The 17,500-nt window shown below is 44.5% G+C and overlaps 1 protein-coding gene across 1 annotated transcript in view; it reads left to right on the top strand.

Moving 5' to 3' along the window:
• tgfbr2b (transforming growth factor beta receptor 2b) overlaps positions 1 to 17,500 on the top strand; it is a 25,316-nt gene that overhangs the window by 1,362 nt on the left and 6,454 nt on the right. The window contains exons 2-5 of the mRNA XM_042107327.1: positions 7,317 to 7,467; positions 8,187 to 8,377; positions 14,283 to 15,070; positions 16,789 to 16,930. Coding sequence (XP_041963261.1) covers positions 7,317 to 7,467; positions 8,187 to 8,377; positions 14,283 to 15,070; positions 16,789 to 16,930 — 1,272 coding nt within the window. The remainder of the gene's footprint in view (positions 1 to 7,316; positions 7,468 to 8,186; positions 8,378 to 14,282; positions 15,071 to 16,788; positions 16,931 to 17,500) is intronic.

The raw sequence follows: 17,500 nt of genomic DNA, 5'->3' as shown, positions 1-17,500 counted from the left end.
CACACACACACACAGACAAACACACACACACACAGAGATAGACACACACACACACACACTCTCTCTCTCTCTCTCTCTCGATCTCTCCCTCTCTCTCTCTCTCTGGAAACAATCGTGCATTACATGTACTATACTCTGTGCTTTTATGCATTTAAAATAACAAATAGCCTCAGAGAGCTCCTGTGTGTTGATATAATAACTGTCCCTTCCTCTGAGATATGTGTGTGTGTGTGTGTGTGTGTGTGTGTGTGTGTGTGTGTGTGAGAGAGAGAGAGAGAGAGAGAGAGAGAGAGAGAGAGAGAGAGAGAGAGAGAGAGCTCGGTTTAGCCTTTGCCACCACGCTGGTTCCCTTTCCTGCTCCTTCTGCTGCTTCCTTTGAGCGGGGGACCCTGGGCCGCTGGAGTGGGGACATGTGCTGGGTCCTGTCAAACAAGCTTTCGCTAACGCTAGCGAACTTCCCTCCCTTAGAGCTTCTTTCATCACAGGAAACAGCTCACCATTTGTACAATACCAAATCCATTTGACTTTTGGTGTGCGTGTGTGTGTATGTGCAGCTGCATTCGTGTGTGTGTGTGTGTGTGTGTGTGTGTGTGTGTGTGTGTGTGATGTGTTTTGCATTCTCTGTTTTAGTTTGTTTTGTGTTCATGCAGGGCATTTATGTTTCCCCTGAGCTGACATGAGTGATAACCACCATGTTCACTGTTTTATTTAGACAGTGCAGCCCACTCTTCCTGTCCCCTGGCCTGACCTCATGCCATTGGCACAAACCCCTGCCCACTCACTCACTCACTCACTCAATCACTCCCTCTCTTACCCACTCATTCACTCTTACTTTCTCTCTCTTTCTCTCTCTCTTTCTCTCTCACTCACTCACACACTCGCACACACACACACTTGCACACACGCACACACACACACACACACACACACACACACACACACACACACACACACACACACACACACACACACTCGCACACACACGCACAAACACTCACTCAAACCCATCTTATCTACTTAAGGACATGGCCTCACCACTGTTATTCTACCACAGGGGTGTGGATACTTGGAATGGCCTTCTACTGTACTACAGTTTTTCTCGATCATTTTGATACCTCTGACATCTGACATCTGACATATAACTCTGACATCACGTTCTCAAAACAGTTAACACCCGTGTCTGAACAAAAGCACCGGACAAAATGACACATTTTCCTTGCAAAAGGCTGTTACTCTCTCAAAACACTTAAAACATTAAGCAAAAGCAAAAAAGCAAATCTTGCCTTCAAACACTATAACTTGTTGCCCATTAAAAAACACTCTTTAATCAATCATTACACACTGGACAACAAAATGCAAACTCTAGTTCTCAAAATGAGCATTTTTGCTATGTCTGTTCCATTACTTTCTCATTTTTCTGGTATCAGAAAAAAACTGTGAAAAGACAAAATGTACTGAATAAAAAAATAATGTATTCATTCCTCCCTAGATGTAACTGCCATTGGCATGTAAGACATACAGTAAATACCTAGCAAGATACAGTAAATTTAATTGAACTACAACTTGTCATTTTTCATCGAAATAGACCTACAGTAAACACCTACTGTTTTCTCCACCAAATAGGCAATACAGTACTTTGTCTAAATGTGCATTAGATCCATACTTGCAAATAGCAACACAGAACAGACATCTCTTATGTATAATGAAAGATTGCTGATTGAAGAATTGTGCAAAGGAGTTTCACACAGGTGTATCAGAGATTCAGACGTATGCAAGGAATCTATACCACCTGTGAAAAGATGTTTTCCTTTTGTTTAGCATGGGAAAACCAATAGAGTTTGGGGCTTTTGAATGACATCAGTGTTAACTGTTTTGCAAAAGGGTGTGAGAACTGTGTGAACCCAATGAAAACGTGTGAACACATTCGCAAGAGATGATTTCTGCTGTGCAAAGAAAGTAGCCATGAAGACCAAGTTAATTCCAGTTTATAAGTAAGTATATATACTCTTTTGATCCTGTGAGGGAAATTTGGTCTCTGCATTTAACCCAATCCGTGAATTAGTAAAAAACACAGTGAACACACAGTGAGGTGAAGCACACACTAATCCCGGCGCAGTGAGCTGCCTGCTACAACAGCGGCGCTTGGGGAGCAGTGAAGGGTTAGGTGCCTTGCTCAAGGGCACTTCAGCCGTGGCCCACTGGTCGGGGCTAGAACCGGCAACCCTCCGGTTACAAGCCCAGAGTGCTAACCAGTAGGCCACGGCTGCCTGCTACAACAAGTAGGCCACGGCTGCCCCCAACTTAAGCAGGTACAGTAAAAGCAATGGAGAAAAACTGTAAACCATTCCTACTGTAATGGTCAGAACAGGATCTTGCTCTGGAGTGCACTGGTGTCACAGGGTCGCTGGCCTTCAGTATGAGTCCTAATGAAGACAGATGGCCTCTGTTTACCTTCTAATGGTACAGTGGCTGTATACATGCAGTAAACAGGAGAGAGAATAACTCACAAAATAACCCATAACCCAGTTTCTGGTTCTGGAGTGAGCTTTTACCAGATGGATTTTAGCTCTCACATATTACAGTTTTTCTTGATCATTTTGATGCTTGTGTCAACTCTGACATCACATTCTCAAAACAGTTAACACCCATGTCTGAACAAAAGCACTCTGGCCAAATGACACATTTTGCTTGCAAAAGGCTGTTACTCTCTCAAAACACTTAAAATGTGCAGCAAAAGCAAATCTTGCCTTCAAACCACACATCCTGATTTCAATCAATCGTTACACACTGGACAACAAAATGCAAAATATAGTTCTCAAAATGAGCATTTGTGCTATGTCGATTCCATTTCTTTCTCATTTTCTGGTATCAGAAAAAAACTGAAGAAACTGAATGTAGTGAATAAAAAATAATTGTATTCATTCCTCCCAAAATGTAACTGTCAATGACATGTAAGATTTACAGTAAGCACCTAGACAAGACAAATTTCATTGAACTACAACTTGTCATTTTTCATCAAAATAAACCTACAGTAAACCTACCTTTTGTTTTCTTCACCAAATAGGCTATACAATAATTTCTCTAAATGTGCCTTAGATCCATAGCCTACTTGTAAATAGCAACACAGAACAGACATGGCATCTCTTATGGATAATGAATGATTGCTGATTGAAGAATTGTGCAAAGGAGTTTCACACAGGTGTATCAGAGATTCAGACTTATGCAAGGAATCTATACCACCTGTGAAAAGATGTTTTCCTTTTGTTTAGCATGGGAAAACCAATAGAGTTTGGGGTCTTTGAAATGACAACTGTGTTAACTGTTTTGCAAAAGGGTGTGAGAACTGTGTGAACCCAATGAAAACGTGTGAACACATTCGCAAGAGATGACTTCTGCTGTGCAAAGAAAGTGTTCATGAAGACCAAGTGGATCCCAGTTTCCTTAAGCAGGTCAAAGCAATGTAGAGAAAAACTGTAAAGACACACAGTATTACAGTAACTGTGTAGGTCTCATATGACCTGGATTGTGTGTTTGAGAAACAGAGGAGCTCCATCCTCTTTATAGTTTAGAAATATACATTTGGCATGGGCTATACCCAAAGCTGACTAACTATGATTGCTAGTTTAGTTGCCAGCACACCTGTTTTAAGTATAAGTATATAAGTATATATACTCTTTTGATCCGGTGAGGGAAATTTGGTCTCTGCATTTATCCCAATCCGTGAATTAGTGAAACACACTCAGCACACAGTGAGGTGAAGCACACACTAATCCCGGCGCTGTGAGCTGCCTGCAACAACAGCGGCGCTCGGGGAGCAGTGAGGGGTTAGGTGCCTTGCTCAAGGGCACTTCAGCTGTGCCTACTGGTCGGGGTTCAAACCGGCAACCCTCAAGTTACAAGTCCGAAGCGCTAACCAGTAGGCCACGGCTGTTTTGGAGCAGTTTAGAAATATAGATTGCTACCATTCTGCCTTGATTAGCTTGGCATCAACACATTTCAAAAACACGTCACCGAGCAAGCAAGGCTCTCAAAGGCGCGCCCTTCAGCCCTATGTTCCCTTCAAAGCACTCAGTCTTCCCTCATGCTGTGTGATCACACTCTGCTCTCTGAAATGTGAAATGTGGGCGTGTAGCAGAGAACTAAAGATGGAGACAGACACAGACATAAGATATATAGGCAGCAAGTCAGGTGGACATGGACGTGGTCACTGTGAAAGAGATTTTTAGTCCAGCCTTAAAGATACTTAAGTCCCCCCCCAAGTGCCCCCCCAAGTGTGGTTGCCCCCCCCCCCCCCCCCCCCCACACACACACACACAGAAAAAAAGGAGCTTTTGTGGGCCCTCCCTTCCCGACAGTGTCAGGCCACAGGAGGAGGGTGTGCGAATCTGAGCTGGTGTTTACACTAACCTCGTTGGGCCTCAGCTCGGGGAGCTGAGAGGCGGCTATTTAGAGATGAGAAGAGGGGGTCGCCTAACCTCCAGAAGCGGCTGGATTTTGATTTGCCCTTATTAGTACTCCTCTGCTCGTGGCCGACACAATCCTGTCTTGGCTTGCTCCACTGAGCCGGACGGACAGACGCTTAAGCAGGCTAAACTCTGCGTGCGCGCGTGTGTGTGTGTGTGTGTCTGTGTGCCCATTTGAGATTATGTCAGTAAGTGAACGTGTGTGAGAGAGATAGGGTGTGTGTGTGTGTTTGTGTGTGTGTGAGAGAGAAAGCGAGAGAGAAAGAGAGTGCTTGTGTGTCTGCATGCATGTATGAATAAGTCATTATGTGTGTGTGTGTGTGTGAGCGTGTGTGTGTGTTTGTGTGTGTGTGTGGTCAAGAAGAAGGAGGAGAGAGAGGAGTGAGTAGGGTAGGCGGAGGCTGCAATGTCTTTGATGAGTGGCTAAAGCCCCTGCTGTGCCCCTGCTTGCCCCAGCATGCCTGTCAGGCCTCAGCTACAGTATCTGCTGTAGACTACATGTGGCTGCACACATGAACTTATGGGCTTGTTATCAGATGATGTCTGATGTAACACAGTTGAACCTAATTACATTTATATTGTTCTCGTTTCATTTCTTTCACCAAAGCGTAGGATATTGCAGCCCCTGCATACGAGACATTCTTCTATGCCTGAGGGTGTAGTTTCCTCTCAGGAAGGCCTGTGCGTCTCAGGCTTAGTATCTGCTCTGCTAATGGACTTGCTAGCGTGTATGCTGATGATGTAAATTAGCCTGTGGCTAACTCTGGTACAATGCATCAAATGGTAACATTTATGTTTAAAATTGTACATGGTCCCTAATAAATAAAACAAATAATAAAAAAAGCTGCATGTACGCTGCTAATGAACTTGCTAGTGTGTACGCTGCTAATGGGCTTGCTAGCGTGTAATGCGGTATGCTAGTGTGTGCTCTGCTAATGTACTTGCTATCGTGTATGCGGTATGCTAGTGTGTACTCTGCTAATGTACTTGCTATCGTGTATGCGGTACGCTAGTATGTATGCTGCTAATGGTGCATGCTAGCGTGTACGCGCTGTTATTTGAACATTCCTCAGTATCGCGTAGGCACCTTCTCCTTCTGTGCTGTGCTGTGCAGAGGTGCATTTGAAGTGATGTTATTATTCAGGTCTTGTTAGGCTGTTGAAGGGAAGGTCCACATCCTCTCTGACTCCATTTCCTTCCCTGCTGATGTCACCTGGCTCTTCCTCTGGGTAAGAGGAGGAAAGAGAGGGACATTGGAGTCTGTCATGAGTTTGCTGAGCTTGTGGCCTACACACACACACATGGACACACACACACACACACACACACACTCACACACACACACACACACACACACACACACACACACACACACACATGGACACACACACACACACACACACACACACACACACACATGGACACACACACACACACTCACACACACACACACACACACACACTCTCACACACACACACACACACACATGGACACACACACACACACACACACACTCTCACACACACACACACACTCACACACACACAAACACACACACACACACACACATGGACACACACACACACACACACACTCTCACACACACACACACACACACACACACACACACACAGATGGACACACACACACACACACACACTCACACACACACACACACACACACACACAAACACACACACACACACACACACACACACACACACACACACACACACACACACACACACAGACATAAGCACACGTACACACACATACTGGAGTGTGCAGAGTTTTTTTTTTTATTCTTGAGTGGTTGGATACTTCTTTGTGTTTCCAGTGTGTAATTACCCGACTCCTGCCAAACTCCACCAAACAGAAGGCAGTGGTAGGGGAAAGATTTTATCCGCGGCAGTGTGCAGTGCATGCGACGTGGGCATACAGCTGGCTACGAGGCCGGCACTTGTCGGTGGTGCGGCCCACCACAGAGTAGCTCACTTATGTGCTTATTATACAGTCTAAGGAAAAGACCCTACATGGATTATTTAAATTGGTGATGCCTGTCATATATACTGATGCCACAAAAAGAGGCATTTGCAAAAATAGTGTGTGTGTGTCTGGAAAAGAGTTGCACAGCTGCAGATGTTTTTGAAGTTGATAGCTAAAGAGAGCCTTCAAAGGGCCACCAGTACAAAGTGCCCTTCATCAGAATGTTCAACTGTAAATGGTAAAGTTTGATTTGAATAATCGCAATGCTATGGAATGAACACTGCACTTTAGTATGGTACTACCCAGTTTGCTCTGTAAAATTGTGCCATATTTTGAATGTCACTAGTAGTACCCAGCACCCCTTGGTGTTTGTATTCCTGTCTCTGAGTAGGAAAAGATTGGAGGCTGTCAGTCAGGGAGTCAGCTCAGTCAGATAGCATGAAAAAGCAGGCCTGAGCAGGCCCTGAGTGCAGAGGGCTTGTGGGAGAGAGCACCTCACACAAGATCTCGCTGATTACTCGCCCAACCCGTGATCCAGCACTCCACCACCCCCACCCACTCACCCCTTTGCTCCGACGAGCCAGTGGAGCCGACAGTGGACCAGTCATCTGTGGACAACAAGGCAAAATATTAGCAAGGGAGCCGAAATGTTTAACTCTTTTGTTGGCCAATAAAAACAGCTTGTTTTTAACCAGGGCTGCAAATGAAGTGCAATGATTTGCCCAGGTGGTGACAACTGTGTTGTTAAGTGCATGGAAGACTGTTAGACATCACTTTATAATGTTGTCTATGAGTTCACCAGTAGTTAATGGATTTGTTGGTCTGTGTGTGTGTGTGTGTGTGTGTGTGTGTGTTTTCTTTTATAGATGGAGTATTCCCTCCAGTCTTCAAAATAAATGGACTCTGCAAATTTTGTGATCTCCAATCCACTTCTTGCAATGGCACTGGGACATGCAAATCCAACTGCAGCATTACATCCATATGTGGAGAGCCGGAGGAGGTGTGCGTGTCTATCTGGTAAGTGGCCCCTGCATCTGCCCCATGTAGTAACTTCCCTGATAAGCCAGAGTAATCCCCCCTCTAGACCAGGGGAAAGTCTTTCATGTGAATACAAAGCATTTTTACTCACCTGATATCTTATGGGCAATTTTCTGATGTTACTGTAAAAATGTGCTTTGCTTCATGCCTGTGAAAGAAAACCGTTGAAGGGGAGAAAAATGCTTCAGTCAGTCAGTCAGTAAGCACCACATGCTGACTTCCAATGTGAAGTAAAAAGGTTCCCAGCAAAAAAAACAAAAAAACATAAGGGTTATTTTTATTGAAAAGGTCATCAAAAGCACATTTCCAGTGCTTTATGATCACCACCCTGTATCCTGTTGTGAATGTCTCTCTCACCTTCTTCCTCACCCTCTTAGAGGCTTTCACTGTAATTGTTTATGTGTGTGGTATGCATACAGTATATGGCTGTTTCACTTATGGTGTGTCTTTTTTGGTGTGTGTGTGTTTGTGTGTGTGTGTGTGTGTGTGTGTTTGTGTGTGTGTGTGTGAGTGTGTGTGTCTATGTGTGTGTGTGTGTGTGTGTGTGTGTGTGTGAGTGTGTATGTGTCTGTGTGTGTCTGTGTTTGTGTTTGTATGTGTGTGTACGTGTGTGTGTGTGCGTGTGTCTGTGTGTGCATGCGTTGTTTGTGTATGTGTGTGTGTGCATGCATTTGTATGTGTGTGTACTCTCTTGGCAGGAGGAGGAATGATAATAACCACACTCTGGAGACTCTATGCCACGACCCGGCCAAGCCTCTGTACGGCATGCGTCTGGACGACTACAACAGCTCCACCTGTGTGATGAAGGAGAGGAAGGCTGACAGCGGGCTGCTCTACGTCTGCTCCTGCAACCAGGATGAGTGCAACGACAACGTCATCTTCACTCCGAGTGAGTCATCTCTCTCTCTCTCTCACTCTCTCTTTTTTTCTTTATGTGTCTGTACATCCATCTATCAATATGTCAGTAGATTGACCAACAGATTGACATAACTTAACTGAATTTATCTTACTCAACATATCATAAATGGATAAATACTGATGACTGCGGGTGTATGGAAAACAGTTGAGTACCGGTATGTAAGCTATTTCAGTTCATGTTTCAGTGGATTGGAAAAATTAAAGCAGCATAGCAGCATGCTCTTCCGCAAGCTCTTCAGAGAAACTAGATGTCTAGATGTGTGTGTGTGTGTGTGTGTGTGTGTGTGTGTGTGTGTGTGTGTGTGTTTGTGTTGTTTGTGGGAGGTGCAATGTGTGTGACAAATATACCAAACTCACACTGACATGCAGAGGCAGATGCATATATACAACTCCCATGCGTGAATTTAGACACACACACACACACACACACACACGCACACACACACACGTTCCAGCACAGTGCTGAGAGAGGCAGCCCAGTGACATCAGAGCGGTGTATTGAGATGACTCAGTCTGAGCTGTGGTTCTGGCTGTTTTTCTCAAAGGAAGTTCCACAGTAGAGTTCACTGCTAGATTTTGTGAAATTTTGTTTTCACTGCATCATCAGCGTAGAGTGCAGTTCAAAAGGGTCTGAAATGACTCACCTTCTCTGTGTTTTCCCTCTCCAAAGTGGTCAGGACACATGGAGTACCGATGAGGCAGTACATTTCCATAAGCGGTTTTGGATGTGTTGTTGTGTGCACGGACATGACAATAGGAACACACTTATGTATGTACAGTGTATAAACAAAGATGATTTATGTGTAAACTTCAATGAGATTCTGGATAACCTAAACCAAGAGCCAAAGAGCAAACAAACAAATAAACAAACAATCAACATACCTCTGCAGAGGAGCTTTTGACACAACTTTTTGACTCAAAAGTCAGCAAATGTGTAGGAATGAGTCCTCTCAGTCAGTACTGTAAAATCCTGGTCAAGTTTGATCTCTAAATGCCAGCCGCCCACTCTCTCTCTCTCTCTCTCTCTCTCTCTCTTCCAGCCGCCCACTCTCTCTCACACTCTCTCACACTCTCTCTCTCTCTCTCTCTCTCTCTCTCTCTCTCTCTCTCTCTCTGTCAATGAAGAGGTTATAGGTCATCTTTGTCACAGAGTCCCTGCAGGACTGATGGTACAGTATCAGTGCTGTGGTCAACACCATCCGTGTATGTGTGTGTGTGTGTGTGTGTGTGTGTGTGTGTGTGTGTGTGTGTGTGTGTGTGTGTGTGTGTGTGCATGCTGTGGTTAATGTGGATGTGTGTACTAGAGAGTTTGCAAGAGATATACAGAAAGTAAAAGAGAGACTGAATGTTTATCTTAGTCAGACAATTATGTATTGCTCTATCTGCTTAATATGAGCTTTATTTGTAATACCCTGACTTACTGGCATAATTCCAGGTCTTGCATGTCTAGAAGCAGACAGAGGGATTTCTGTTAAAGCTTTTTGCCAAGCATTAGCCAACCTAATCTAGGGAAGTTGATATAGTCTATACAATAAATATTCATTAGGCTTCACAAATCAGTTTCAGTGTGTTTTGCTCTGTAGAGGTTGCATGCCCCATGGTTTTTTAGTTTGATCTCCCTGTCTAAACTTTATTAGAGATGCTTAGCTGAATCTGCTGTGAAGAAAAAAAAAGGCCTCGCTAGCTTTTCCTTACAGGACGTGTGCTTCAGGAAGCTCATGTTTATTTATTGGATTTATGCCATCGCTAACTCCTGCAGAAATGCCTTGCATTGTTTTCGCCTAGCATAACGATTTTTATGGCGTTCTCAGCAGTGTGTGTGTGTGTGTGTCTGTGTGTGTGTGTGTGTGTGTGTGTGTGTGTGTGTGTGTGTGTGTGTCTGTGTCTGTGTCTGTGATACTGAGACATGAGACAAACAGAGACTGTGTGTTAGTCAGAAGACAACATAGACAGACACAGAAATATATTGCATAGCATAAAAAATGAGGCAAAGTTAACTGACAATAACTCTTATGCCATACTAATTCAGTCCTAACACATACAGTTTAATTTCCAGTCATAGTTTGTTTCTGTCATTTTTTCGTGGAATAGTGTGATGTCTCACATTTCAGAATGCCTGAAAATGCCTTTCAGTCATTTACTGAACACCAGGGAGGACAGTAGCATCTGACCAAAATAAGACACCAGCGCATAACTCAAATTGAAACATTTACTTATGCTACAACTGTTTCTCTCTTTGCCAAGCGATAGTGACAAGTGAATTTCACCTTCTAACTATACATTTGTTTCCAATGAAGAACTCATAAAGACAGTTTGGGGCCGCGGGTCTGCGCCTTTTTTCTGTTTTTGTAGTTGTAAATTTATACAAAAAGTAGGCCGACCTCGTATAGGTCTACAGTTTACTGTATTTACGTATACAGTTTACAGGTCCTGGAGCCCCTTATCCACTTGTCCTGTTAAGTGACTTGATATATGAATTTACAGTTTGGCGCAATTGAGAAAAGGGGGTTTCAATTAGCAGCATGCTATTCCATTTTAGGCGGTTTGACCTTGCTGTCAGTAATGATCCTGACATTGTAGGTGTAGTATTTCTTCATTCATATGTTCAGGAACTTTTTTCTGCTCAATAAGATATCTGAAAAGAAAAAGAAGCATCTTAAATGTAATTAGGGCTGTCAATTGATTAAAAAAATTAATCTAATTAATTACATACTCTGTGATTAATTAATCTAAATTAATCGCATATATAATTTTTGCTGTGAAAGTATTTTAAATATTTAAATTCAAATGAATCATTGAATAATCAGCATTAGTGACATTAAAGTTCAAAAACTCTTTTATTATTATTTTCACCTGTTAGCCTTAGGGTCATCATATTCACTCATTTAATAGAGATAAAATAATGCATTACAAACAGAATGATCCCCTACCAACTCACTCGCAAAGTGCAGTGTCACATAACTTTAATCAACACTACTTTCTACAGTATTTGAATGATTGCAGAATGTGGCTGTTTAACTGTTTGTGACTTTATCACATAAGATAAAGGTGCACAGTTGTGCAGCTGACTCTCAAGAATCACGTGTCATCCATGTCTCCTCGGAGCATACTGAACTCATGACCTCTCCTTTCTACAGAGCTGCAGAAACATGAATGTGTGACCTGTACATTAAGACAAGCTGCAGGGAGTGAGTCAGACCCATGCTGTTGTTCCTGACTGTCTGAGTAGTAGTTTATCACCCCCCCCCCCCCCCCCCCTTCTGTTCCTGAGGTATTTTTATCAGATGTGGTTATAATGAAAAAGCAGAAGAGACGTGGAAGCAGTGTGTATGTGTGTGTGTGTGTGGGGGGGGGGGGGTCAGTCAGTCTGTACTGTATGTTTCTAGTCTGTGCAGATTTGTGTGTGTGTGTGTGTGCGTGTGCCTGTGTGTGTTTGTGTGTGCGTGTGTGTTTGTTGGTCCCCCATGCTGAGGAATCTTAGCCTGCAGTCCCAAACCAGACAGATTTTAAAAAAGTGAGTGAGTCACAGTCTACCAAACCTAAATAGGGTGAAAGAAAGAAACAGTGGGAAGAGAGAGACACACACACAGAGTGAGAGTGAGAGAGAGAGAGAGGGAGGGAGGAAGGGAGAGAGAGAGAGAGAGAGAGAGAGAGGGAAGGAATAGGGTTTGTTTATGGCATGAGCCATGTTCTGAAACACCGTCGTAACCATAACAAACAGCAAGTGCTCCTCACGCTTCGGCATAGGCCGCTGTTACAGTCCTGTCCTGGCATGGATCCTAACGCTCCCTCCAACCAGGAGAACAGGCTTCCAAAGGGCATTTATTAATAGATATGGGAATCTCCGTTTTTTTTTGATGGCCTGGGACATTTAGTAAACAGAATGTTCTCCTACCAAAATAAAAAAAAGAACATTCACTCTTACACGGTGTGGACAGGCAGAAAAAAAAAACACATTTCCTCCACACAGGCCTTTTCAGCGCAGCTTAAAGCACCACTATCATCATTATCCTGGTTGCGCGAATTGAATAAACTCCTCAGTGGTAATCACAGGGCGGCGAAACAGCACAGCTGTCCGTCTGGGAATTGGAGGTTTAATGTGCCGTAGTAATCTGTCCACTCCGAGCTCCCACACCAGCCAGGAAGAGCTGCTCATCCCTGCCAGAATCCTGCGTGTGGATCAAAAAATGTCAGGACCTAGGGGACCTCCATAACAGGCAGTTTCGTACCCCCGGCTTTCTCATGAAATCGTGTCTGGATTAAGCAGTTTTATGGGAAACCTGTCATGCTTTCCTCAGAATTCAGTTATTCAGAACACATTGCGAATATTGAAGCAATTAGGGGTGCTTTTTATTTTCGAGTCAAACAGCAAGTCAGGGAACACTGAGATCACCAAAAGCGCATTAATGTACCGCCTCTGGCACCGTTAGTCTGGCCCGTTTAATAGTGCAACCTCAGGACAGGAGAATCTTAGTGTGCCTAACACCGCCGGTCATAAAGAATGCAAGGTGCGAACTGCACATTTGGCTCTTGAGTTTATTTATTTATTTCATTGCTTTGTAAAAGTCTCTGTAGTTGCAGCATTGCCTTTTTAGGCCATGCTGGCAAAGCACAAGTCCCAGTGTTTCAAAGAGCTTTACTTCAATCTTGTTTTCTCGATCTCTGGATCTACCTAAAGCTTTGCTATATTTATGAATGTATTGTGCTTTTATGTTGTTGCCAGTAAGAGAGAGCATGTGTGCGCATGTTAGTGTGTGCCTGCAAGGTTTGTGAGCCTACCTATGTGTGTGAGAGTGTGTGTGTGTGTGTGTGTGTATCTGTGTGTGTGTGTGAGAGCAGTAACATGTGTGTATGCTTCCTTTAACTCTAACACCAAAATGAGCCAACAATCTGGGCACTGGCTGCCATGTCTTGCCCACAGTGCTGGCAGTGGGCACTGCAGCTTAGGGCCCTACCTGCCATGCCAAGGCCACTGGCGGTGCCAGGGTAGTTTTCCCCCTCCTGAGCACAGGCAAGGCATAGAGGAGGCTTTCATGGTGCCCTAATTTTCCATCTGGACGTTCCCAACACACACCACATAACGGGGGAGTTTTACCGTGTCGCCATTAGGAAGAACCCACGCAGGCCATTTGGGTGTTCTGACAGTAGGACTGCCCCTCAAGTTTGTCACATTATTAAATATCAAGAAAATGTGACGTTCATTTACATTCATTGACTTCAGACGTTTTTTAGTGTTAATAACTCACACAGAAACATCTGGCTCTTAAAAAAAACCCATCTGTGTTATAATAAGTCCTTCATGCAAAACGGGTACATTTATTTTCCATCGGGTGAATGTATGCCCACTCTGGAAAGGGTGAGAAAGCACTGCTCTTCTTTCTGGTCTGAGCAGTGGCCACTCGGACACCCTGAGAGCCCCTGCATCTCCATATGCACCCTGCCTGGTGCACCCTCTACCCCAGACCACTGAAGCAGCACACTGCTAAACACTGCCCGCCTGTTGCTGAGGTTGATAATAGTCTGGCTGGTGGAAGTGAATGTCAGTGATAATCACTGTTGTGTTTACGTGTGTAAAAATATCAGGAGGCACTTCAGAGTAGTTGTGCAATCACTCCCTGAAATAAGCTTATCACTGAGATACTCAACTGTATTAAGTATTAATAGCCTGTCAAATGACACTGGCCAGGAGTGATTCTGCCATCAAGACATGAATGCTCAAACAGTGGTATGCACTTTAAATCAGACTTTTTTAGATTTGCGAAAAAGACATCGACATTTAGATGTAAACTGAAAATGATATGAAAATTGCTTCAATCACTTTTGACGTTTTACTACCCAAACGTCCTTTTTAAAAATCCTGTTCATTTATTTCACAGTGCAAGGGCCAACGGTGGAGTCCCAGGTGGCTGCGGTCATTCTGATGAGCCTGCTGCCCCTGCTGGTGCTGGCCATGCTCGTGGTGTCCATGTTCTACTGGTACCGCATGTACCGCCGGCGTCAGAGCGAGTGGGACACCCGCAAGCCGTCCAAGCGCAAGGGCCCGCTGGACTGCAGTGACGCCTGCGCCATCATGATGGACGACGACCGCTCAGACAGCAGCTCCACGCACGCCAACAGCCTCAACCACAACACCGAGCCGCTGCCTATCGAGCTGGACATGCTCGTGGGCAAGGGCCGCTTCGCCGAGGTCTACAAGGCCAAGCTCAAGCAGAGCCCCTCGGAGCAGTTCGAGACGGTCGCCGTCAAGATCTTTCCCGAGGAGGAGTACGCCTCGTGGAAGAACGAGAAAGACATCTTCTCCGACATCGACCTCAAGCATGAGAACGTGCTGCACTTCTTGACGGCGGAGGAGCGCAAGGAGACCAAGCAGTACTGGCTCATCACAGCCTTCTATGCGCGTGGCAACCTGCAGGACTACCTGATGCGCCACGTGATCAGCTGGGAGGACCTGCGGCTGCTAGGCAGCTCGCTGGCGTGCGGCGTGGCGCACCTGCACAGCGACCACAGCACCTGTGGGCGGCCCAAGGTGCCCATCGTCCACCGTGACCTCAAGAGCTCCAACATCCTGGTGAAGAGCGACCTCACCTGCTGCCTCTGTGACTTCGGTCTCGGCCTTAGGCTGGACAACTCACTGTCTGTGGATGATCTGGCCAACAGCGGGCAGGTAAGGTTTTGCCTGACCGACATAAACAGAAATTAATCAGCTGGTTCCATGCTGTGTGCATGGATTGAAACTCAGTCACACGCAGGTACATTAGTTGTGCTGCATCCGTAGTCTTTTTTAGGTTAAACCAATGTCTGTGTCCCTGCCAGTTTCTTAACTGTTTTAAGGGGCAATGTATGTAGACCTCTTAAAGCGTCCGAGTGAGAAAAGTGCTATAAAAAATAAATGTATCATTATTATTATTATTATTATTATCGGAGTGGTGAGATGTAAACTCACATATATGCGAAAAAACAGAAACTTAGTTTCCCAGAAAACAGACCAGTTGAAGTGCTTGCCTTTGCTTTCTCACTCGAGCTCAAAAGGACATTTACATTTTACTGTCTTTAGTACATCAGGTGGTATTCTCCTTTCCCCCACCTGAATCAGTGCAGGGTCCCAGGTATTACAGTGGCGTTGCTCGCGTATGTGTAAGGAGACGGACACTCTGGGGGCATGAACATGGGGGCTCATGAACATGCCCCCAGAGTGCTAGAGCACTGTAGCTGCTCTAGCTGTTGGCTACAGAAACTCAAGCTAGGTAGAACAAATTGTTTTCTGTTTTTTTTTTCCATACCGACAGTACTCTGTCACTTTGAGAAACTTTGAAAAATCGCCGGAATTCTCCTTTAACTGTCCTGCAGCTGCCCTGACCAACACACTTGAAGCGCAGTCATTATGGGTCAGCAGCCTTCCAGAGACCTCTCTCTTCCACTGTGGCATTGACCTATGAAGTCAGCTAAGAGTTTACAAGTTCGTTTGTGTGTTGCAACAGTGCTGTCGGAAGATTGGCTTTTAGACTGTCTCAGCAATGCCAACGGGCCAATAGGTTTAGTTCCCAGAAAAGAAACCAGTTGAAGTGCATGCTTTTGCTTTCTCATAACTCACTCGAGCACTAAAGGTCATTTACATTTTACTGTCTTGTATTTTGTTTCATTGCAAGGCATTCAGTCACGCTCATTCACAAATCATGCAAGCCGTGTTTCTGAGACAAAGCAGAGCAGGTTGGCCGCTGACAGTGGAAGTCTGCGGTGCTTGCTTCTTTGCGATAACTTGCAGGGAATTTCCCCCTTCGGCGTGTCTCTCTTTTTCTTCATTTGCGTGACCTTTGTTCGGTGTGTTTTCTTTTTCTGGGCCACCGATGATTCAGTGGCTGACAATGCAAACATGTTGAGTCACCTGCGATAAAACAATATGCACCTTCTTGATGAAGGAGTAGTCGTTAAGCGGCAGAGAGGAAAAAAAGAATAAAAGTATGCTCAGGTGTGGTGGCGCACCACACCTGGTGGCTAATTGTGCCTCAGATACAGTAGCCTTTCAGTTATAAACTCAGCTGTGGTTAATGTTCAGTGATGGGGTTTTCACTCGTGAAAGTGTTCATGAGGGAAGTATTACAGTTACATTGTTGAGTTTTCAATTGACACGCGTCAGTACAAGTCGCAACACGTTTACGCTGTGCAAATATTCTAACTGAAAGAAATTAATTTGTCAGTTTCAAATCTCATTTCACTGACATGACGATGACTCATGAAGTGGGTTGTAGATGATAACACAAACACATGAGGTCAGAAAACCTCATTCACTATCAGATCAATCAACAAAAGTGATCTGATGTGAAATGTATAAAATGTTTTCTTGTTTATTTCATCCCTATTTCATTTCTTTCTTCCTTTCCTCAGGTGGGCACAGCCAGGTATATGGCTCCAGAAGTGCTGGAGTCCAGAATAAATCTGGAGAACATCGAGTCCTTCAAGCAGGCAGACATCTACTCCATGGCCCTGGTGCTGTGGGAGATCACCTCTAGATGCAATGCCATAGGAGGTAAGTCCATACTTGTCCACAAAGAGGGCATCCAGTCATTAATAATAATAATAATCATAATAATAATAATAATAAAAATAATAATAAATTAGTTTTATATAGCGCCTTTCTAGAAACTCAAAGTCGCTTTACAAGAGGAGGGTGGTAGTAAGTATATGTGTGTGTGTGTGTGCGCAGGAGTGTGGTTGGGATGATGAGGGGATTAAAGGCCTCAGTGAAAAGATGTGTTTTGAGGTGTTTTTCGTACAGGCCCATCCAGTCATTCATGTGGCAGCGGTGGGCACATAATCCACTTAAGTGGAGGCATCACTTTACCCCTGGTTCATACAGTCAATTTGTCACCAGCATTCCTAACTGACCATTTGTATTTCCAATGCAATAAGAGCGAAGGTAATGCACCTCCAGTTGTGGCAGGTGCTCAGAGAAGGAAGAGGGCAGAACAGAGAAAAATAGCAATGTGCCAGAGCTTTTTTCTGTTTCTAGTAGTGAGTGAGGTGTGTTACATCAAGACAAAACATGGCGGGATTTCTCTTCTTTGCCCTGCCTCCCAGTAAAATGGGTGAGCAGCGC

Source organism: Alosa sapidissima, chromosome 10, assembly GCF_018492685.1.
Source record: "Alosa sapidissima isolate fAloSap1 chromosome 10, fAloSap1.pri, whole genome shotgun sequence".
NCBI lineage: Eukaryota > Metazoa > Chordata > Actinopteri > Clupeiformes > Clupeidae > Alosa > Alosa sapidissima.
This window is presented reverse-complemented; position numbering and strand designations above follow the sequence as displayed.